The sequence below is a fragment of the Salmo salar genome, chromosome ssa01 (assembly GCF_905237065.1).
Source record: "Salmo salar chromosome ssa01, Ssal_v3.1, whole genome shotgun sequence".
NCBI classification, from domain to species: Eukaryota; Metazoa; Chordata; class Actinopteri; order Salmoniformes; family Salmonidae; genus Salmo; species Salmo salar.
Window position 1 is genome coordinate 59,153,645 of NC_059442.1, and position 24,325 is coordinate 59,177,969.

Below are 24,325 nucleotides of genomic sequence, written 5' to 3' on the forward strand. Positions count from 1 at the left end.
GAATCACTGACAATCACATTGTGGAGATGGCAATATAAACGTAAGTAATTTACATAACTGGCAACAGCAAATACATTATTAATTGAATAGTGTGGTGCCTTCACACTTACATAACTGTAATGTTATATAACAATATAATGATTTTCTTCAACATCCCCCACTATTGTTAATGTCGGGCTCTGAAAAAGTGCTTATAATTCATCCGAAATAAGCAAACAATGCTCTTGCTCAACCTATCAACTGCCAACAAAGTTTCCTCAGAATGAGTGCTAAAGAATCAATGTTTCAATGAAGGTAGCTCACTTCAGAGAGATTTGATTGAATAGTGAAGTGGAGAAGCCCTAGAATAGCCTACAATCCTGAATTCTAATAGTCAAAATACAATCAAGTCCCAACAGCACGACATCATTTTCTTCTAATCATCAGAGTGAAAAAATAAACATTGAGCCACAATAAAAAGAGCTGCTAGATGAAGCCATAGATAGAGTATCCTGTTTCCCCTCCCTTTCTACATCCTAGCAGAGTGGTCCTGCTGCCTGGAATGTTCTACACACATTCTGACAGGAAGCAGAGCCATTCCTCCTCCATAAGCGACTGACAGGCCTCCAGCCAGATATGTGTGCTGCATCTATAAAGTTCAAAACCTTTTCAGAGAGGCTCTCGATTTTTGTGCCTGGACTTTTTTCTCCTCTCTGCAGGAGGAGCTTTTACTTCCTGTTCTCGTCACATTCCTCTGTTTCCCCAGACAACTCTTTGCATTTTTCGGGCCCTCAGTACAGATCTCAGAATCGGTTTATACAGGAGAACTAGGCCCCAATCTATGACTGCACAATGGAGGTTTTTCCGATACCACAAATGAGCAGCAAGAACAGGAATGTAAAACTGGTGTCAAAGTTAATTACAAGTTTGTAGAAATAAAACAAAGTGGGAAGTAGCAAGCTACTACTGCATTTTCCTGTGTGCAAATTTGGTATTATATAGGCAAAGGCAGAGTTAGGATATGTCAGATACATCGACAACACTAGAGCTTTGCTAACCGACCCGAGCCCTGACATTATACATCGGGTTTGGGCCGATGTATAATCAGGGCTCGGGGAACACACAATTGATCAGTAAAAAAATGTAAGCTGAGCCATTTGCTTGTGCTCTGCAGCACAGTACAGTCATATCTGACTAAGATCATAACACGGTGTCGGAAGTGCTTCAACCTCGTCAAATATAAGACGGGAGAGATTATTTCACCGAAAGTAATAATGTTCCTTGTGAGTGATGAAAAAGTAGCTAACAGCTAACTGCTCTCGCATGTCTCTTCATTGAGCAGAGCAGCCCAAGCGGAGCCGTTGCTATGGATACTGTCAGACCCAGAGCCGCCATGAGCAGTGCGCATGCAGAGCGAGCAGTGCGTAGGGAGCGAGTGACACATAGAAAGGAGCAGCTAATGGTTTTATTAACGGAGGAACTTATTTCTGATTTCAGGTTTCGGGCAAGGCCTGAACGTCGAGGGCATGGGTAGGACTCAGGCTTAAAATTCATGCCTGTGCAGGGCTCTATACCTCACTAACAAGTTGTCAAACAATACTCATTTGAATCCTTAAGACACAAATGGTTTGGATAGACAGTGAAAAACGGGTTATTTCTACCGCTAGAAGCCTGGGTACATCGACAAGCTGTTCGTCTTTCGAATGACATTGATGATTCTTCTCGTGTGATCATCATAGCCTACTCTCAGTGAGTGCCTGTGTGATGAAGAAAAAAGAAGTCAATCCAATCCAAGCTTTTAGCCTCTGGCCCTGTGGCACTCCCCTGAGAAATGATGTCAGAGCTTCCTCTTGTCATCTCTGACCAGATAGCTAGGCTCACACCACCTCTTCAATACAGCTTCAAGTGTGAGGGAAATGGCCGCACACGAAAATGTCCTTCACGTCGTCTCTGATTTTCTCATATTTTCATACTATAAGATTGAAGGACCGGTAAATTTCATTGCTGCTCGTACGGGAAGATGAGAGCGAGAAAAAGGCAAAATATGCGTAAACACGATGAGAAAACACATTCCTTGTACTGCTGTTGTAGTTCAGAGACGCATGCAATTACCAAAAAAAGAGGCTAGTCTTTCATTATGGGAAATTAAAAAGGAACAGGGTAAGGACTTCATCATCTGCTAGTTTATCAAGAAGCAAGTTCACGATCGGTGCATTACCACGCAATGACAGTGTTGAAACCCATCCTTTTTCCCCAAAATGGATGACCTATATGCAGGCATATACTGTACTTTACCTTCATTAAAGACAGGAGCAGAGGACTCAATATCTCATAGTGCAAGGCCTGATTAACTTCAACATGCTCCTTCTCATGTCTTGCTCAGGTTAGATTTAAGCTGTGTGTCTTGTCCAATAGACCTAATCTACAGATCGTTATATTTGGAATCTGCCAAACTGGCCAAGCATGTTAAGCTAATAGAAATAGGTCCTTGGAGCAATAAACCACATTTTTTAAAACATTCTTTACGTTTAGCGCAAAAATAAACCCAACATTTTTGTTAAATAACTAACATCAGGCGAGCGAGTGCATGTTAAATACTGTACCACAGTCCACAGCCCATTCAAAGGTTCATTTAAAAATAATAGACAAGTGAGATTCTTGTCTCTTTGCAAGTCTGATTAGATCTATTTGAAATCCGTTGCACCAGTTCCAGAATAGTTCACAAGGTACTGTAGGCCTCATAGGCACACAGACGGATAACTTCAGCCTTAAATGACAACAATGATATTCTACAAAGGACAAGTGCATGTGTATTGTGCATGTAATCAATTCAAGACATTCTGTACTTTTATGTATTATATAGTACAACTGGCATGTATAGATACTGTAAACATCAGAGAATGTGTAGATCAACCGTTTCTCCAGAAAGTGGACACTGATTGGGACAGCAGACGCAATTTGTGGCATAATCAACAACGCCTACAAAGGCAAAGAAACGCCCCATTACATTCACTGCCACAAACATTCAGTGCCACACAAAAAATCTCTATCAAAAGGCTACATTCATGTGGATGAAGGGAAAATTAGATTGGGCAGCTCTCCTTTTGAGAGAATGTCCTACTTCTTCCCTCATCTGAGGTCCCATTCATGCCATGCGGCAGCACAGCAAGCAGTCAGAGGGAAGCAGTCAGAGGGAAGCTGGAGAGAGAGAGAGAGAGAGAGAGAGAGAGAGAGAGAGAGAGAGAGAGGGGCCGCCTTCATTCTCCCTCCCTCTTTATCAACTGAATCCAGCTGGCCAAGTGCCCAGACACACAGTGCAGAGAAGCAGCAGCCTGACAACAGCTGTGGCTAACAGAGTTTCAAGCACCCTTCATAGTCCGCACACACGCACGCACGCATATACACACACTCATAACGGTTTCCAGGCCTACTTTTCAGGTGTCCTGCTACGACTACTATAGGCCTGTTTAAAATAAAACTGAGATACTCCTCCGCAGATGAGTGAAATGTATTGTGTAATAGTTACAGATAATCACTATTGTAAGGAAAACGGTGGATGGTCATTTGGCATGATGCTTCAGAGAATATGTCAATATTATTTAGCCTATTTAGTGAAAAATGCAACTTGTTAGAAAAAAAAATAATCACATCATAATTTACACACTAATAAGTATATTTCCACATACAAATGCAATCCCTGTGTGATAAGTCCTGCATATTATGAAACGTTAAAGAGTCTCCCTCCTTCTACTGTAGCAGGAAGCACTGAGAAAGGCACTGATATAAAACTGCCTTGGACTCAGAAATCAATCTTTAGATCTGCGTCTACTGCAGCTCAAGGTCAAACGGTATCCCAGCAGTGGAGAATCTGCAGATGAGACAGAAATAAACCTCCGCTCCACTGAGTGAAGCGTAAACAGACTACCATAGAACACAACTAGGTTTAACTTGATCAGCATATCCTCACCTGCTATGGAGCTGTAGATACTGTATGCATAGCTCTACCTTTCCCCTACATTATCTGCAGAAAAAATGGTGTAGGCCTATATATCAAGTAATATAAACTCTATGGCATGAGAGGGGTGAAAAACTAGCTAATATAACTGGTGAGAAATTGAGGGACTTACAACCATTGTATGTTTCCAATGGTCAAGGTGCAACGCAGAAACCATTACATTTTTACATTTTAGTCATTTAGCAGACGCTCTTATCCAGAGTGACTTACAGTAGAGTGCATACATTTTTAAATACTGGCCCCCCGTGGGAATCGAACCCACAACCCTGGCGTTGCAAGCGCCATGCTCTACCAACTGAGCTACATTGAATATCCCACATGGTTTCTCTGAGAAAGTACCCATGAATGCCCTCTCAGGTATCCTCCAAACAGAGCGGAGGAGACGGGGAGGTAGGGACATCTGCTTAACTGTTGTATAGTAAAATAAACATGTCCGGCTAGCGGCTCCCCGCCGGACCTTTTAGAGAAAGAAGTCCTTGTTCTAGATCGGTCTGGAGGTAAATCAGTGTGACACTTTGACAGCAGCACATCAGTTGCCTGAGGAGCCTCAAAGTACACAGCTCAGTGGCTACATATCTTGTGCTTTTGACTGGCCCACTGAGCAGGGGAGTGGCTGGGAAATGGTGCGACAATAAACATACACAGATTTGTCAGTTTGTCAAGGCTCTCTCAATGTCAATGTACATTTTCTGACCTGGCCTCCACAATCACCCGACCCAATCCAATTGAGATGGTTTGGGATGAGATGGACAGCAGAGTGAAGGAAAAGCAGCCAACAAGTGCTCAGCATATGTAGGAACTCCTTCAAGACTGTTGGAAAAGCATTCCAGGTAACGCTGGTTGAGAGAATGCCAAGACCGTGTAAAGCAGTCATCTAGACAAAGGGTAGCTACTTTGAAGAATCTGAAATATAAAATATATTTTGATTTGTTTAACACTTTTTTGGCTACTACATGATTCCATGTGTTATTTCATAGTTTTGATGCCTTCACTATTATTCTATAATGTAGAAAATACTAAAAATTATGAAAAACTCTGGAATGAGTAGGCGTGTCCAAACGTTGGAGTGGTATTATATGTAGGTAGGTAGTCTAAGTTAGACAAACAGCTATCTAAATCTTGTAGTAATCATGGCCAGATAATGTGCCGATGGGGCCCTCGTCCCTCAGAGGGCCCGCAATGATTTGTTGAGTCACTCAGGTATCATACGAATGCACATAAGTCATGGCAAAATGTGTAGTAGAATTGTAGGCAATTAGCTTTAAAACTGCAAAATGAGGGGGCCTCACGAGTGGTGCAGCGGTCTAAGGCACTGCATTGCGTCACTACAGACCTGGGTTCGATCCCTGGCTGAGTCACAACTGGCCGTGACCGGGAGTCCCATAGGATGGTCCACAATTGGCCCAGCGTCGTCCGGGTTAGGGGAGGGTTTGGCCGTGGGCGGGCTTTACTTGGCTCATGCGCTCAAGCGTGGGGCGGGTGCCTACAGGCTGACTTTGGTCGTCAGTTGAACAGTGTTTCCTCCGACACATTGGTGCAGCTGGCTTCCGGGTTAAGCGGGTGGGTTTTAAGAATAGCAGTTTGGCGGGACATGTTTCGGAGGACGCATGACTCGACCTTCGCCTCTCCCGAGCCCGTTGCGGAGTTGCAGCGATGAGACAAGACAGTAATTGGATCGCAATTGGATATCCGCCAACAAGAGGGGTGTCAACAGTTTGGGGTTGCATGGTTTGTGAGGTGGGGGGGTGTTACTATGCTGACAAATTATAATATCTATCCGGACCCTTGCCACCTAGGAAATTTGTGTGAGCGGACATTATCAAATAGCATTTGAGTACCCCTGCCCTATAGCCTCCCTTGGTTCTCTTTTTAGTCCATTATTCCAATTTCCAATTCATGTAAGCACTTCAAAATTACATGTAAGCCAAGCTTCAACAGCACACATTGGATAGATAACTGAGATCAAACATGAGAATAGTGTAAAAGTCCATAGTGTGTGTCCTTACTACCACACAAAGAATTTGGAACAATGGTAAGAGGAATTTGAAAGAAAGGAGTGAGCCTAGTTTCCTACAAGGGCACAGCGTTTAGGTCATACTGAGGAAATTGATAAAACCTCTCCAAAGAACAATGGCCTTGCTTCCTTCCTCTCTCTACGTTGGAAACCCGGATAACAACAAAGCCACGGCGAAATAATAAGACAATGTCTAATAATAAGACAATTAAATTTGCTACACAACAGATAAAAATAGCTGCCCATTGTTTACGTATTGCAGACACGTTAACACTGCACGTTCAAAAGCATCCTCTAACAGCAACATCTGCTTGGCAATGAACCTTGTTATCAGTGCTTTCGTGCTATCATCCATTTCAATGTTAAACTAAACACATGGGTTACGCATAGCGATGGTGCTTTGAGTTTAATTGTCTGAGAAGCTTCCCGGTTGTTAATTGGGTCTTTCCACGAGAAGAGTGCCTTTTGCGTCCCTTTGATATATAAGTATTAATTGTGCATCAATATTCAATAAAAAACCCTGTTATATTAAATGAAGAGCCCTTGAATATAGACCACATCAACAATTCAATAAAACATTTTTTATATGAATACAAACTTCCTAAGTGCCACAATTCTGCATTTTGACATGTCCCTCTGTAAACCTTTCTAGGAAGATTTTAACCCACTTAACCCCAACCTTTCTCCAAGTTTTCACCATCACTGTAAAGTCCTAGTTATTTTGTTGCTTTGACAAAGTCATTTCTGAAGAGTATTATTTATTTAATGTGATAAGTGAATCATTTACAGTTGAAGTCGGAAGTTTACATACACCTTAGCCAAATAAATTTAAACTCCGTTTTTCACAATTCCTGACATTTAATCCTAGTAAAAATTCCCTGTCTTAGGTCAGTTAGGATCACCACTTTATTTTAAGAATGTGAAATGTCAGAATAATAGTAGAGAGAATGACTTCTTTCAGCTTTTATTTCTTTCATCACATTCCCAGTGGGTCAGAAGTTTACATACACTCAATTAGTATTTGGTAGCATTGCCTTTAAGTTGTTTAACTTGGGTCAAACGTTTCGGGTAGCCTTCTACAAGCTTCCCACAATAAGTTGGGTGAATTTTGGCACATTCCTCCTGACAGAGCTGGTGTAACCGAGTCAGGTTTGTAGGCTTCCTTGCTCGCACACGCCTTTTCAGTTCTGCCCACACATTTTCTATGGGATTAAGGTCAGAGCTTTGTGATGGCCACTCCAATAACTTGACTTTGTTGTCCTTAAGCCATTTTGCCACAACTTTGGAAGTATGCTTGGGGTCATTGTCCATTTGGAAGACCCATTTGTGACCAAGCTTTAATTTCCTGACTGATGTCTTGAGATGTTGCTTCAATATATCCACCTAATTTTCCTTAATCATGATGCAATCAATTTTGTGAAGTGCACCAGTCACTCCTGCAGCAAAGCACCGCCACAACAGGATGCTGCCACCCCCGTGTTTCACGGTTGGGATGGTGTTCTTCGGCTTGCGAGCGTCCCCCTTTTTCCTCCAAACATAACGATGGTCATTATGGCCAAACAGTTATAATTTTGTTTCATGAGACCAGAGGACATTTCTCCAAAAAGTACGATCTTTGTCCCCATGTGCAGTTACAAACCGTAGTCTGGCTTTTTATGGCAGTTTTGGAGCAGTGGCTGCTTCCTTGCTGAGCGGCCTTTCAGGTTATGTTGATATAGGACTCGTTTTACTGTGGATATAGATACTTTTGTACGTTCACCTCTAGGAGACAGAACGCGTCTCCTTCCTGAGCGGTATGACGGCTGCGTGGTCCCATGGTGTTTATACTTGTGTACTATTGTTTGGACAGATGAATGTGGTACCTTCAGGCGTTTGGAAATTGCTCCCAAGGATGAACCAGACTTGTGGAGGTCTGCAATTTTCTTTCTGAGGTCTTGGCTGATTTCCTTTGATGTTGCCATGATGTCAAGCGAAGAGGCACTGAGTTTGAAAGTAGGCCTTGAAATACATCCACAGGTACACCTCCAATTGACTCAAATGATGTCAATTAGTCTACCAGAAGCTTCTAAAGCCATGACATCATTTGTAATGTAAACTTAGTGTATGTAAACTTCTAACCCACTGGAATTGTGATACAGTGAATTTTAATTGAAATGATCTGTCTGTAAACAATTGTTAGGAAAATTACTTGTGTCATGCACAAGTTTGTTAACAAGAAATTTGTGGAGTGGTTGAAAAACGAGTTTTAATGACGCCAACCTAAGTGTATGTAAACTTCCGACTTGAACTGTACATCTGTCCCTCATTTTAAGGTCAAACTAAGTGAACTGAACTCTTACTTGAAATGAAACATAGTCAAATCATAGTATTAAAGCAGGTGAGCTGGTTCTACTATTTTTGCCATTTTCTGGTGTTTTGTGGTGAAAAACTGAACGGGTCGAGCGTAACAGGTCAACCCGTAAATAGACAAACTAGATATTTTTTTGGTGGGGTGTAGCTTGCATTCAATTACCATTCCCTGTTGAACACAACAAGCATCCATTACCCCTATCACAAGATGATTTATGGCTGACTAAGATGACATCAACCCTGTTATTTTAATTAGCACTTAATAGGCACTTACTATAGTATTTTTTTAATTTAACCTCTTGAGATGGGAAATCATGTTTTTTTATGAAGTTGAACATGTGCTCTTTATCACAAAATGTTAAAATTAGGTGAAATCCAATATATATATATTTTTTTTACCAACTTATGCTTCTCAAAAGACACCGAATTGGTGGAACAACCCTATTAAAGTAATTCCATCAAGTCTAAACTAGTCATCAAACAGCACACCATATATTCAACTTTTGTGAGTTTTTAAGTTGTCCTGAATTGTTGCTGCTTTTTGCGTTTGAACTGTGGTAGTTAAGAGCAACAGATTCATTCAGTAAAGGTTCTTACGTAAATCTGTCAAAGGGAACACAGGTCCCAAACACTTTGAAAGGTGGATGTACAGAAGACATTGCAATGGGATGTAAACATTGCTGTGGTATGAGGAAGAGCTTGTGTCTCACAGCATCTTGATGGGAGTGAGAGATGTGAAGAAACAGTAACACATTCAGTGTTTACATTCTTGGAATTCCACTGAAACATATGCAACCAATTAGGCTTCATTGGACATCAAACAGGCTTGCGCTTCAGTAGGCTTTTGGTTTCTAACATTGAACTGGAGAGAGTACAAAGAGTACAGTGGTGAGAGTACAGAGAGTACAGCTTTCTGTGGAGTGCACTGATGGAGGAGAGAGAGACACATACAGATGGAGATTACAGTATTTTCATGAAGGGCCTCTTGGGTAATCGCAAAGATGTCAGACTGCTGATGTCTAACAGCTGTTTTGGTCTTATTTTCACATCTAGAATCCAATGGCATGTGAAAAGCGCCTCCCTCACCCTGCGCCGCCTACTCCAAAACATAATGGGTGCCTCCTCTTGAGGGTAAACAAAGCCAATATCTTAGTCATGACATAATGCCGAGCATGGGACTTCTTGTCCCTTCCCAGTTTATTTGCCTTCCAATTGTAATTATTTTCAACCTCCATAAAATATAGCAACCATGTTATTACTGTAGTAATAACAGCATTATTGGTATAAAACCAACTAATGTGAACTGTTACCCACACAGAATACCTATAAGAGAAATGTGATCCTGTAATGTGATTAATGTCACCCATTATCACCTAGTCACAACACGAAAGATATCTTTGATTGAGAGAACACACCTGTGTCGTGGTGGGCCCTCTGGTGTGTGTCTCGTCTTGGAGTAGCGATTGGATCCGTTTGACCTTAGGGCCTCTGTGGCGCTGACAGACAACTTCCTGTCTGGCCCTGGCCTATCAGATTCAGCCCCCCTCCCACTCTTGTCTCAGGGACTCCAAGTCATTGGATTGACCTCAGACAGAGACGCTAATGCCTGAGGCCTTAAACCACCTCTGACTGCATCCTAACCCCCTCCCCTGGCCTGAACCCCTTGCCCAGGAACCAACCCCCAAAGCCCCCGTGCATTTCACAAATGGATGCCAACAATGGCTTCAAGTGAAAAAGGGCAATTGTATACTAGAGCTCAAAGGTCTCGTACAGAGGCTGTACATGTTTAAAATGATAACAGCTTCATCACTGCCGTAGCATGCAGCTGCACTTGAGTTGTAACACTACTTGTGTTGTGCTGTATGAATGCCTCACTTACTCCCGCAAGAAGACAATAATGTGTTGGTTGCTATGGGAACTTAAAACGCTGTGTGTCACTAAATCAAATCAAATGTTATTTGTCACATGCTTCGTAGACAACAGGTGTAGACTAACGGTGAAATGCTTACTGACGGGTTCTTTTCCAACAATGCAGAGTTAAAGATACAAATAAAATAGAACTAGTGACATGAGGTATAAATACACAGTGAATATCGAATAACAATAACGAGTCAAAATAACATGGTTATATACAGGGAGTACCAGTACCGAGTCGATGTGCAGGGGTACGAGGTCATAGGAAATGATGGCTGAGACATTATGTACAAAAAAAGTTAAGATCAGTTTAAAAAAAACAAAAAACACAAGACAGCTACTATCCACTGCAGCACCATCTTTCGTTTACAGAATTTGTGAGTGCAACGCCGACAGCACACCTGTGGATCAATTTGTTTTTGACTGCTCATGATGTGCTGAGCCACATTGAGGTATTATATTGTATAGTCCTTTTCAATGCTTGTTGCTGTTCACCAGCTGATTTATGACCTGAATGACCTTGTAGCGATTCATACAATGCCATCTTATGGTAAAAGGTCTCCCATAACTCAATGCATTTCAATGTCTTCTCTGAAATGTCGTCTGACCTGACGTCATCACATTTACACTCTTTTGTTAATTGATACTCAAGACTGGTTCCTTGAATGCATGGAATGTGCAACGCTGACTCTAGTCTTGAAAAATACTCTACAACGGTTCTCTCCTCTCAGTGAAATTGATGAGGAGGCATCACACATTGGTTGGCCGGAGCCACATGTGTGGGAGTGTCCGTAAGTACTTGGATACTCTGTAGAGCAGCTGGACAGAGCACACAGAAAATAACCCAGTGATGAGGTCCACTTTGTGCAGCTCAGCAGACCAGAGGAAAACTGGGCTTACGACTGGGCTTAAAGTTAGCGATCACAGTGAAGCTGATTGAATTCCTAGATCACAGTACAAGTCAATCTGGAGAATCCACCCACAGAAAAGCACTGGGGCTGATTGAAACGCTTTCAGATGTTTAGAGCATTGATTAGACAAGAATGTATGACTGACTGTTTAATGAACTAGTTTGTTATAGATGGCTTTTGTATTTGTCACCTTTTAGGGTCACGCCTCGTTGCATCAAGCTGTCACCAACGCTATCTACAAAGGCAACACAAGATGAATCTGTGCATTTTGGAATCTGTGATCACATTAATATCACGGTCCAACCAAATAAATGTCTGAGTATGAGTCCCCCACCCCTCTCTGAGCTCTCCCTTTCTCTCTCTACCTTAAATGTGTTGAACATGTGTGGCAATCCCTAAGGGAACACAAAGCTCTCTGTTAGTGTGGTCACTGGGTGTTCTCACTTGGCTAAAGCCAGTCCAAAATAGTTTGGGATTTTGCTCTTTTAAAAGAAATTACTTGAGCAAAAGCGGACAACAGAAAATGTGCTTAGCAAGTTATGATGGTGACATCGGCAATTAGAAGTAATGATCATTTGAAACAGATCATTGCGGTTTGGGTTGTGTCTACAAGCAGTATCAGAGGGTTTAGATGCTATTTGTCATCTCTGGGATATGTATCTGCACACTAATAGGTACTTGAGCACAGCTCTCATGATGAGAAATTGTCCTTGTAGCTCAGGTAATCAGCTGAGTGCAATATCAATTTATGTCCATTTGTCACATTCACACGTTTTACTGCACACAATTACAGTGCCTAATATTAGCCAAACACTGCAAATCAATAATCTGAAAAGGTTCAACATTACTATACAAGCATGTGCTGCTCCACTGACTGTGACCACACCCTGAATAGTATGGGGACTCCATTGTCCCGTTCTGCTTGCCTGACGACTCAAATTCAACTATTCCGCTGCTCTATATTCGCTACATACCTCAGTCTGAGACTGCCATCGTTGAAGTAATTTGTGGTGGCGTCAGAATGAGGGGTGTTGTACAAAACAAAGTCATCAGTGATGGGATCATCTATAACTAATCAGAGTATCAAAGCCAATGACGCATTTTTAAAAATGACGATTTACCTACGTATGTTCTGGCTCTGGCCAAACCAATCGGTTTCTGGGACCAATCAGAATAGTTAGAATGTGTTTGCATTCTAGAAATCGTCGGGGAGATTCTCAGATCCAGAATCATTGCGGAGTTCAAACTAATGTCCGTGGGCGTGGCGTAGCATTTGGCCGGAGCAAGGAGTTTGGGTAACCAGGCAATCGTTCTGCTGCAAAGCTCAAATATACATATTGATCGATTCCACCGTGACTGTGCTGGCAACCTCTATATCAGTGATGCTGAGATAGCTGTCCCTAGGATTGGCAGCATTGCCCAAATAGTGTCGTGCTTGTAAAATGCATGGTCTGTTTAAAACTTTTGAAGCACCCTGTCACAACCCAGTAAATGATTCCCAATCAAATACTGGCATGTTTGTTGATATATTGTCTGGATCAACAATGAACACCATAAAATAATACATAGTAAATTCATAACACAGTGGGAAAAAACTATCTCTAAAAGGTTTAACAGAGCAGATGAAATGTAACCATACTCTAAAGTCATATATCATCAATGATACTATTTAGGCCTTTTTAGCATTTTTGGGAAGTCATCAAAAAAGGGAAAGGGTCTGAATACTTTATGAATGCACTGTAGGGCCTACTGTACAGTACACGATTCATCTACACCTTCATATTACATCATAGGAGAGGTGTCACATGATTTACTGTCCTGCTGTGGAGCAGATATGACACCTCTGTGAAGTTTGTGGGTGATGGAAATAAAAGTAAATATGCCTATTCCTAAACAACGTTGTTATTGTGTTGGACATGAAAACCTAGAAGAAAACGTCAAATAAGTAAAACAACATGAAAATAAGAGCACTGGTTGAGATGTAATAATATAATTTGTCCCATAATAGAGGAATCGCTGTTTTTAATCAATTCAGATTATATAGCGATTATTTTCCTACTTCTAATCCGACGTTTTAACCACATTGCTGCGATACCTGGGATGGTAGTTGGGCAAGCATACTTTTGCTGCATTGAGTCAAGCCTCCCGTGGGACTGACCATGTGACCATACTCTGCACGGTTATGGAGGACCAAACTCTACTGCTCGACCATACCTTTTCTGCCCAAGGAAAAGGGGCGTCTAAACGCGACCGCTGGCGATTTTCTGGGGCTGTAGGGGAAATATTCTTCAGAGTAAAATAATGATTCTAATAATGAAATGTGTTTCTGTCCAGGTGGATTATCATATTTCCTCCATGTTGCGGCAGAGCTATTTTGAGGCTGCATGGCCACGACTGTAGCCTATACGCTTTACAATAATAGCTTCATTACAAAACATTGTATAGCTAAATACATTTAAAAGGAGCGAATATTACCTGGACGACTATAACCAAAATCAAACGTGAAAACGGAAAAGGAGTCTCCTGGCGAGATCTCAAAGGCTCTAATGCGCACCGCCACGGATATAATGAGCGCACCTACTGTGTAGATTTGAGACTGAAATAATAGGTAGAGAGAGGGCCCTTTGAAGGATAGCCTCAAGAATCAAAAGCGTTTACCTGCTATTATCTTGTCTGTTGCCGATTCTTTCTCAGTCATCATGTCCCGCTGTTTTATCTTTCCTTGAGTCTCCCCTAAACAGTTACACATTCAGTTTGTCCTTGTTTACTTGCCAGCCTGAAGCATTAGATTTAACTGGAAAATAGGATTTGCTATGGATGGCGCGCTAAAAAGAACATTTAAAGGATGCACAGTGGGGTTGACCCATTCAACTAAACGCTTGTAGTCGAGTTTGGCCGATCTACACCTCCAAAGCAAGGAAGTCTGGTTGTACCTCAGGCTGCTACTTTCCGATTGTTAGGTAGCCCTCTGTCCCGCCCCTCCCGTCAGCTCGCACGGCTGTTCTGACAAGGAATGTCTCCAAATCCAGACCTAAATGTCTACAGTAAGGGCTTCTAGGACGCAGCACTACGTTTACATCATCAGGGTCTTAGCTTTCCTGCACTGGCACATTTTCATTAGTCATCTCCTATGCAAATAAGAACCCCCCGCACCACAAAAAAAAATCTGTACAATGGTTTTCAGGTTACCTGTCATGTTTTGCATTTTGACTATTAGGCCTACATCAATACACTTGTACTGCAATATTGCATAACAATTTTAGGAATGGTAAAATGCACTATGCTTCTGGGTTTGTTGTACATTCACCATGACACTTGATGATGAACACTGAGTTCAATACATGACTAGAGAGTCAAGGCTGGGCTCTCTAGCAATCAGGTATATGTTAAAAAAACAACATATTGTAACGTTTTTTTTTGCTATATGAGCCACATTACAATTCCCATCAAGTTGGTTAACCCTATTGGTGCAAAGCATAGGGTGTTTGCCTTTCATGCTAGTGAGCCTGCGGGAAGTAGAGGTGCTTAAAATAGTAAAACTATATATATTAATACAAATATATACTTTTTTGAAGAAAGTTTCACAAAAGTAGTGCACTCGGCCTTTAATAGTCTTGTATTAGAGGACTGATATAGCCACAGAGAAACCAAACTAAACATACTCAATTGACTAAATATAGAAAACAACATGTATTCAATGTCTTAGCAGATGAAAATAAACCCAACACAACTTTGTTATCTATCTCACAATGAAAACAGTATGCCAAGTGCCACAATATTAACAGCCTCAAAATCATCAGCATGCTAATGAAGAAAAGAGCAAAGACGTAAAGGAAAGGTTCACCCATTTTGAATGTTATATTGTTTTTGTGCATCTCTGAGTGATGTTCTATCGATTCCCTGGGTAATTTCATGTTTTCATGTGTATCTGAGTTATTGTCATTCAAGCAGGCAGAAATCCGGCCGGTATGACGTAGCACTGTGATAGAATCGCTCTCACTACACTGGAAGTGAATAGGAGTTTGACTTTTAGATTGCAAAAACGTCAATCATACATGTCAGATTTCAATACTGGCCGATGTACTAACTCGGGAGAACGTCTTCTCTCGAATCAGCCATTGATAATATTTTTGTAATATAAAGGAGGGTCTACCACTTTTTCCTATTTGTCTGCCTCTTTAGTCCAGGGTGCATTGCATGGTGCCGTTGCCAGAGATATTATAGAAAGGAGATAGGACTCGAATGAATGAACGTATAATGCCCCACCCAGCCAACTGTCGACCAATCACGCTCACATTGTCATGAGGCTTCACGCGGTTGCTAAGCTAATGGTCATACAATACCCTTCTCAAAGTCAGTGTATATGTCAAGAAACGTGCCTATTTTCCTCGAAAGTACGTAATGTCACGATTCCAAAGCTATACGATATTACAGAGAGCAAGCTAATTATCTTACATCTCGGAAAATATTTGTAATGTTGTACTTCTTGTTGACGAAATTTGTGCTAATGTTGGGTTTTTGAGCTAGTGCCCAATAGACTACCATTCACTCCTTGAAGGAGAGCGCTCCTCGTCCCAGAGTCGCCCAGAATGCACCGCGCGGCCCATTGGCGTAGGATGGGCAACGTTTCCCATCTCCTGAAAATTATATCTGCCATTGTGAATGTCAGACTCCAGTCTGTGAGGCACATCAATCTGCAGGTTGAACATGGTGAGATTGTAGGCTCCTAAATTGATAGTGCAGTTTGTTTTGGCAATTTTACAGCTAACCAGCTATTTTACATGCATATATTTGCTTTGGTATTATTGTGTGTAGCTACATTTGTTACCTAGCTAGCCAGCTAGCCCATTGAGAGAGCATTGCAGATTTTGTAGTTGACTGGAGCTGCAACAGATTCCCACAACAATTTTCCATGTTGCTACCAACCTTATTATAATGCCAAAATGAAACATTTGTTCACCAAAACTATTGTTCTCACATATTAGTGTAATTTCACACTGTAAATTAAAGGAATGAGTGGTTTTGAGTGGATATTTCCTTAAAGATTTCCTAGATCAATTGTTTATTTAGTATTGTTATGTAGTTTCAACATTTACATGAAATGTGAACAATATTGGGATGTTGGAGGCGGCTTATGGTAGAGAAATTAACATTCAATATACACCAGAGCTGTTGCTAGAGAATTGAATGTTAATTTCTCTACTATAAGCCACCTCCAATGTCGTTTTAGAGAATCTGGCAGTACATCCAACCAGCCTCACAACCGCAGACCATGTGTAACCACGCCAGCCCAGGATCTCTACATCTGGTTTCTTCACCTGCGGGATCGTCTGAGACCAGCCACCCGGACAGCTGATAAAATGTTGGGTTTGCACAACTAAAAATGTTCTGCACAAACTGTCAGAAACTGTTTCAGGGAAGCTCATCTGTGTGTTCATTGTCCTCACCAGGGTCTTGACCTGACTACAGTTTGGCGTCGTAACCGACTTCAATGGGCAAATGCTCACCTTCGATAGCCACCGGCACACTGGAACAGTGTGCTCTTAACAGATGAATCCCGGTTTCAACTGTACCATTTCTACTTTACCGGACAGATGGCGTGTATGGCGTCATGTGGGTGAGCGTTTTGCTGATGTCAACTTTGTGAACAGAGAGCCCCATGGTGGCAGTGGGATTATGGTATGGGCAGGCAGAGCCTACGAACAATGAAAACAATTACATTTTATTGATGGAAATTTGAATGCACAGAAATACCGTGATGAAATCCTGAGGCCCATTGTCGTGCCGTTCATCTGCCACCATCAACACATGTTTCAGCATGATAATGAACGGCCCCATGTCACAAGGATCTGTACACAATTCCTGGAAGCTGAAAATGTCCCAGTTCTTCCATGGCCTGCATACTCACCAGACATGTTACCCATTGAGCATGTTTGGGATGCTCTGGATCTATGTGTACGACAGCATGTTCCAGTTCCCGCCAATATCCAGCAACTTTGCAGAGCCATTGAAGAAGAGTGGGACAAAATTCTACAGGCCACAATCAACAGCCTGACCAACTCTATTCTAAGGACATGTGTCACGCTGCATGAGGCAAATGGTGGTCACACCAGATACTGACTGGTTTACTGATCCACGCCCCTATCTTTTTTTTAAGGTATGTGACCAACAGATGCATATCTGTATTCTCAGACGTGAAATCCATAGATTAGGGCCTAATGAATTGATTTGAATTTATTGATTTCCTTATATGAACTGTAACTCAGTAAAATCTTTGAAATTGTTGCATGTTGTGTTTATATTTTGTGTTCATATATTTATGAACATGACCCAGTTGTTCATTCTATATGCTCCGTTCCCATGCTCGCTGGCAACGTTCTTATCCCTTGCTTGCTAGCTAGCTGACACAGCCAGAATAAAAGCAAAGTAGCTGCATTTGCATTTGTTTAAGCTGTTTTCTATAGACATTCATTTGGATACATCACAACAATTAGCTGATGATTCCTGATTTTGCCTGGCATAACTAGAAAAGTTTGCCTTCTTATCAGGACACTCGACACTGTTCATTACGAGAAGATTGCATTGCATATCAAACATTAGGCTAGCTTAATAGTTTTTTGCTAGAAAACCTGCCAATATGACAACCAAATTAAAACATATAATTTGCTGAAAACAGCTGGTCAAACTAAAAACATGTGGGGGGATTTGACTGCATAGCGCCACATGCGTCATGACTGCAACAGTAGGGACTTGAGAAATTCCTGTTCATCACTCACCACGTTAGGTCATCAGACGCTCCAAAACAATATGTCTCTGCAAAAACAAATCAGCTAGCTAGCTTAGTTTTGCCTTTTTGGTACTGCGTTTACAAACTATCCAATTTCGGTTTGTGTGGTTCTTGGTTTGGTTTTCTTTAACTTTAGCAAGTATGGTCTGCATGTGTAGGCACATATTGCATCATGATTGTCCTGGTATTTTTTCCAGTTGTCCATTAGCCAGTTTTAATGGCCATTCTAGAATGCCCTTTCAACCAATCAGAAATGTGTATTCAACAATGTTGCGGTATAAAACGGTTTAATGTACTCTGGGTCATTCTTGAATTGGTACCCACTCCGTCAATTTCGGTCAGAAAATAGAAAGTGACATATTACATGAAAGCCACAGCACTTGTCTTTTTGGAAATCGAGCTTAAATCTTCCTACTGGCGATGTTGTAAGAATGCCTTAGAATGCCTCATATTCATAGAGTTAGCAATTTAGATCAAGTCACCAAAAGTGAAAAAATGTTGTATGCATGGAATGGGTACACCTTGGGTGTGGTTATCATAATACAATGCATTTCTTTCTACATCCACACATTGAATGTGTAATTACCATGAAAAGCATCCTCCATATTGACCGTTGATCTATCTCACTCATTTCTAATGGGAAACATGAATGGGAAAAAGGGGTCGAGGTTTCCTCGCCTGTCAGTGTCACTTTAAGATGACAGGTTTGAAATTCCGTTCTGTCATTTTCGCACAGTGAATCACTACCCAAACCAGATCAAACGCAGTGTTGTCTACTATTTTTCAGTGAGATCCGCTATTGGCTCTTTGATTTGTCGCTAGATGTCGCTAGATGACGTTTTGCCGTTGCCGTGACGACGTCACAGCCCCAATTTGCCTTGCTGTGGCATAGCTGCGGTCCCGACGCAGCGTCTTCCACTGCACCAGCCCTCCCCTTGTGGATCTCTGCCTGTGTGTGCACCTTTGCTGTGACTTCTGTTGCACAGACAGCTTCTCCCACTGTCGTTTGTGGTAGAATTGAGTGGGGGGAAAAAATCGCTAAATGCTATCAAAACCATATAAACCTGGTGGTCAAAACTACCCAAAGGCAGCCTAAAAACTAGCTGGATTTGTCGCTAGAATCTTTTACCAATAAAAGTCGCTAGAGGGGTCAGAAAACCTGCTAAATATAGCGACAAAGTCGCTAAATTGGCAACACTGATCAAACTAGACCCATCTAGTTTCAAGTGGCCAAGTCACATCATGTGATATTCTACTGCAATCTAGTGGATGAACTGGGAATCAGACATGAGAACTGATTAATTCAGTGAAAAGGTTACGACTTCAGCTTTCTTCTCAAATGTATTTAATTGTAAGACTAAAAACGGAGGCATGTCTGCTTTCCACCAGGCTGGGAGATGTCTTACGCTTGTTAATGGCTGTTTATGGGAATTTGCGCATGTTTAGCGACACCATTAGGTAAAAGATATGACATTTAAATAATATATATTACAAATAGGCCTAAATCATTTTGGAATGGTAATTGGTGAAATATTTAATTTCAAACCCAGACTTTCAACTCTCTTATTTCCCAAAATGGGGACAATTTGGAAACCAAAACCAAATAAATAAAACAATTGTTTTCAGATTTTCTTTGCCTGCTGTTGCTCTGGCTCTGTAATAGTTGCGTTGTTGCACGTTGTCAGAGTTACACGGTTTTTCTTACCTTTCTAACAATACTAAGCATGTGTTTGTAGGACTTATTGTTTTGAAAACGAAATGTATGGAATGAAGGTAGTTTACAATATGTGTCACTTAAATGTTTGTTTTTTTAAAACGTAACCTTTATTTAACTAGGCAAGTCAGTTAAGAACAAATCCTTATTTACAATGACGGCCTACCGTGGAACAGTGGGTTACATGTCTTGTTCAGGGGCAGAACGACAGATGTTTACCTTGTCAGCTCGGGGATTGATCCAGCAACCACTAGGCAATCTGCCGCCCTACTTAGAAAGTGCCACAAGAGGGCGTCAGAGTTAAACAGCACTTAACCCCAAAATTTCTCCAAGTTTTCACCATCATTGTAAAGCCATAGTTATTTTTGTTGCTTTTTGTTGTCATTGCAAAACATTATTATGTCATTCATTTTAAGGTCAACCCTGTTACATGAACTGAACTCTTGTTTTAATATGGTCAAACTATTCCTATTAAAATATAGATTTTTAAAAGAAACATTGAAATGTTTAAACAATTAAATATTTTTGGGGAAGCTACATGCAATTGTCCCTTCCTTTTGCACACAACAAGCTTCCGTTCCCCCTGTCACATTGGGATTTAAGATGAAATTCTCTAACCTGTTACGGTCAACCCCGTTACTTTATACTTTATCTGGCACTTAATCAGCACTTACTATTGAGATGGAAAAACATCATGTTTTTTTATTAAGTTGTGCATGTGCTCTTCATGACATAACGTGAAAAAAATAGGTAAAAACCACACTATCCAAAAGGGACTAATTTCGTGCAGCGCACCAGTTAATTGAGAATTATCATAAATGGAGGCCACAGATGCTTAAATCTAAGGTTATTAACTCTTTAAAAATACATTTACTAAAGTGATATGATTAATCATTTTGCTCACATTGTAATTTTCCAATGACTATTTTTATTTAGTCACACCGAATATCAATGGAACCCTCCAATTTATGACATACTAAAAGGGTGTGATTAGCTAATCATTTTCTTTAATCTAGACCCCTCCCCCATAACAGTTTGCCACTGGAGGGAATGCTCAAGGTCCTTGTATATATTTGTAATGAGGGATTTTTAAGGCGGCAACACCAATTACATAAAAATTAGAGACACATATCCTACAGTGCCTTTAAAAAGTATTCACCTCCCTGGACTTTTTCCACATTTTGTTGTGTTACAGCCTGAATGTAAAATTGTTTAAATTGAGATGTTCTGTCACTGGCCTACACACAATACCCCATGGTGTCAAAGTGGAATTATTTTTTTTCTCTCTAAATTTGTATAAATTAAAACCTGAAATGTCTTGAGTCAATAAGTATGTTAAGGCTTGTTATGGCAAGCCTAAATAAGTTCAGGAGTAAATGTGCTTAACAAGTCACATAATAAGTTGCATGGACTCACTCTGTGCCAAATAATAGTATTTAACATGATTTATTAATGACTACCTCATCTCTGTACCCCACACATACAATTATTTGTAATGTCCCCCAGTCAAGCAGTTAATTTCAAACACAGATTCAACCACAAAGACCAGGGAGGTTTTCCAATGCCTCGCAAAGAAGGGCACCTATTAGTAAATGGGTATTAATAAAAAAAGCACATATTGAATATCCCTTTGAGCATGGTGAAGTTACTAATTATACTTTGGATTCTGTATCAATACACAGAGTCTCTACAAAGATACAGGCGTCCTTTCTAACTCAGTTGCCGGAGAGGAAGGACATTTCACCCTGAGGCCAATGGTGACTTTAAAACAGTTACACAGTTTATTGGCTGTGATAAGAGAAAACTGAGGATGGATAAACAACATTGTAGTTACTCCACAATACTAACCTAATTCACAGAGTGAAAAGAAGAAAACCTGTACAGAATAAGTAATACTTCAAAAAAAATGTGGCTAAGCAATTCACTTTTTGTCCTGAATACAAAGTGCTGTCTTTGGGGGAAATCCAATATAACACATTACCACTCCATATTTTGGAGGTGGCTACATCATGTTATGGGTATGCTTCTAATTGTTAAGGACTGAGGAGTTTTTCAGGATAAAAAATAAATGGAATGGAGGTAAGCACAGGCAAATTCACAGAGGAAACCTGCATCTATTTGTCATTTTAAAGTTTGTCATTTTAAAGTGTTTTTCATGGTTGCGAAGGTGAGGGACGCAAATACCACTCCAATAATCACCCACTTGCTAGTTAGTAAGGACTACTTTATTGTTCCCAAAGGGGAAATTGGATTGCACCAACCAATACTGACACAACAATGAACATTGACCACAACACAAACAACTAACTATCAGTGAATAAAAAAATGCCAAGATAAATTGATTAAAAAGTCTGTAAACAAGCAGTTGGTGAAAAATACATTTTAAGCAGTTGGTAAAAACAATATTTGAAACCGGCATTCTGCCTTGCTAAAGGGTAATATAAATATTCTTGAAACAACCCTGCGGTAGCCAGTGTGGAATTTTAAAGTTACATACTCAACAATTTGCCTCTGGGGGTGCTCTTGAAAAAATAGGGTCCCCGAAATGGACAGAAATAGTGTCTATAAATTTCCTCATTGGACAGCAATGGGCACACCTCCCCACGCCCATGACCTAAAGCTTATATTGTAAAAATTGGTTAGCTTGAGGATTGTGGGGTGTAGTACATGAAATGGAATCCATCATTCTTTCCTGTAGCCACGGCCCTCCAGTGGAGTGTTACTATAGCAGTACCATCATGTATCAAACACTCAACTCACTTCCCCCACATGATAGAGTGAGTAGATGGCATCTTCCAGGGAAGGAAAAGAGCGACACTGAGAAGTGAGGCTACACATGCAGAAGAAGTTTCCAATAAAGTCAGACAGAGCAGAGCCAGACAGCCAAAGCAGCACATACTTCACAATGGGGAATCTTCCTCTCGACCTCGTTTCAAACAGAAAAGATGGAGTCATTTGAGAGATGAAGAACTACCCTCTAGCCAGAAAAAAATAGAAAACATTTTCCTCCACTATTGTCTCATTGAGAGGATCCAAATATATTCAGTTACTGTAGCAACTGGTGAAAAAAAGAGAAAATATCCTATCAAGGTCACTTCAGCATCCTAGCCCGTGGTGCACAAACGACCAGCTCCTTACCCCATCTAGTGGTCTTCTGCTATGTGACTTTCTCACAGTCAACTAACAATGATGGTAGTCAATTATGGTAGTACTACATGTTGATTCAGTGGACTGATAAGTGCACATTGGGTAAGTGCGAACAATGTGGTATAGTTCACCATTTTTTTATTAAAATATATTACTTCAGATATCTGCCTGGTTTAGTGTACACACACCATACCACAGTCCCAAGTTAATGCATCAGAAGTCATCTGTTTACTCACATTGTGTCAATATGTATTTTTAACTGATAATAACTTATCATCACTAATTATTTCTAAAGGTAGACTTAGCAATATGACATCCTCATACACAGCAAGGCAACTCCCTGCCATACATTCATTAACTTCAAATAAAAAATTGCCAAGACATCCGCTATTGGTTCTTTCTCAAGCTTTCAAATGACAATATAATAAACACATATAACACACCCAGATTTATCCATAAGTCTAACAGAAAATTCATTGAAAATTCATGGTATATTACTATAACACAAAACAGCCAATATAGCTTAAGATTTTTCAAAAAGTTTGGATTTTATTTGTCTGGCATTTCTTTTCCAATGAAAGCTATACATTGTGCGTGCACCAGACCTGGGGTCAAATACATGCATATTTTGTATTTGAAATACATATTTCCTGTGTATTTCAGTATTTTCAAATAATGTGGTCGAATCAACTACTTCTATATGAAGTATCTGAAAGTATTTTGAAATATTTTCCTATCAATAGGCTACTATTTTAAACTATTTACAAACTTGTTTCCAAATACATTATTTCAAATACCCCTAGGACCAAACATACCTGGATTTTAATGCATGGAGTATTTCATTACTTGTATTTGAAAAAACACTTTCCAAGTGTATTTCCAAATACATGCAATCTTCAAAGAAACAAAAACTTACTTCAAGACGTGTGTGAAAGTAATTGAATACAATAAATAGTATGCCTATTTCAACCCAGGTCTGGCGTGCACAAACAGTGCAAGTGGCCATAAAGTGCAGTGGAGCATCTTTGAAACCCTGGTAATCATATTTTTTAAAGGAAAATAAAGGAAAAAAACATCCATTAATGATGCTAGGACACGAGAAAAAATGGTGATGGGGCTTAAGTGCCTTAAAAAAATGTATATTGCTTGTGAGGACAAGGACCCTTCTCTCCTATCACAAAGCGCATGAAGGCTTGGATGAATCAGGCAACATTTTAAGTATAGCTGGATTCATGTTCCACCACTAATGATGCAGCATTATTATGATGAATTTATATCCGCCTAATTGGAAAATGCTCGCATAATCCTGGAGTGCAAGGCATATTCAAGGATGGTAAACACACAAAACGAATTATCCAACTGTGAAGAAAGATTCTGTTTCTCGGATTGCAGAAGCACCGCATTTATGCCTGTTCTTTGCCATTCGCTTCCCACTGGGCAAAAACTGGTTGAATCAACGTTGTTTTCACGTCATTGCAACAACAAAAAACGATGT

General features: G+C 40.5%; 1 protein-coding gene across 2 annotated transcripts in view; it reads right to left on the reverse strand.

Moving 5' to 3' along the window:
* LOC106606490 (heat shock 70 kDa protein 12A) overlaps positions 1 to 14,227 on the reverse strand; it is a 43,896-nt gene extending 29,669 nt beyond the window's left edge. The window contains exon 1 of one of the 2 annotated variants that reach the window (XM_014202731.2): positions 13,841 to 14,227. In XM_014202731.2, coding sequence (XP_014058206.1) covers positions 13,841 to 13,931 — 91 coding nt within the window. In that variant the 5' untranslated portion in view covers positions 13,932 to 14,227. The remainder of the gene's footprint in view (positions 1 to 13,840) is intronic. The other variant, XM_014202722.2, reaches the window with a different exon arrangement.
* Positions 14,228 to 24,325: the final 10,098 nt, after the last annotated feature.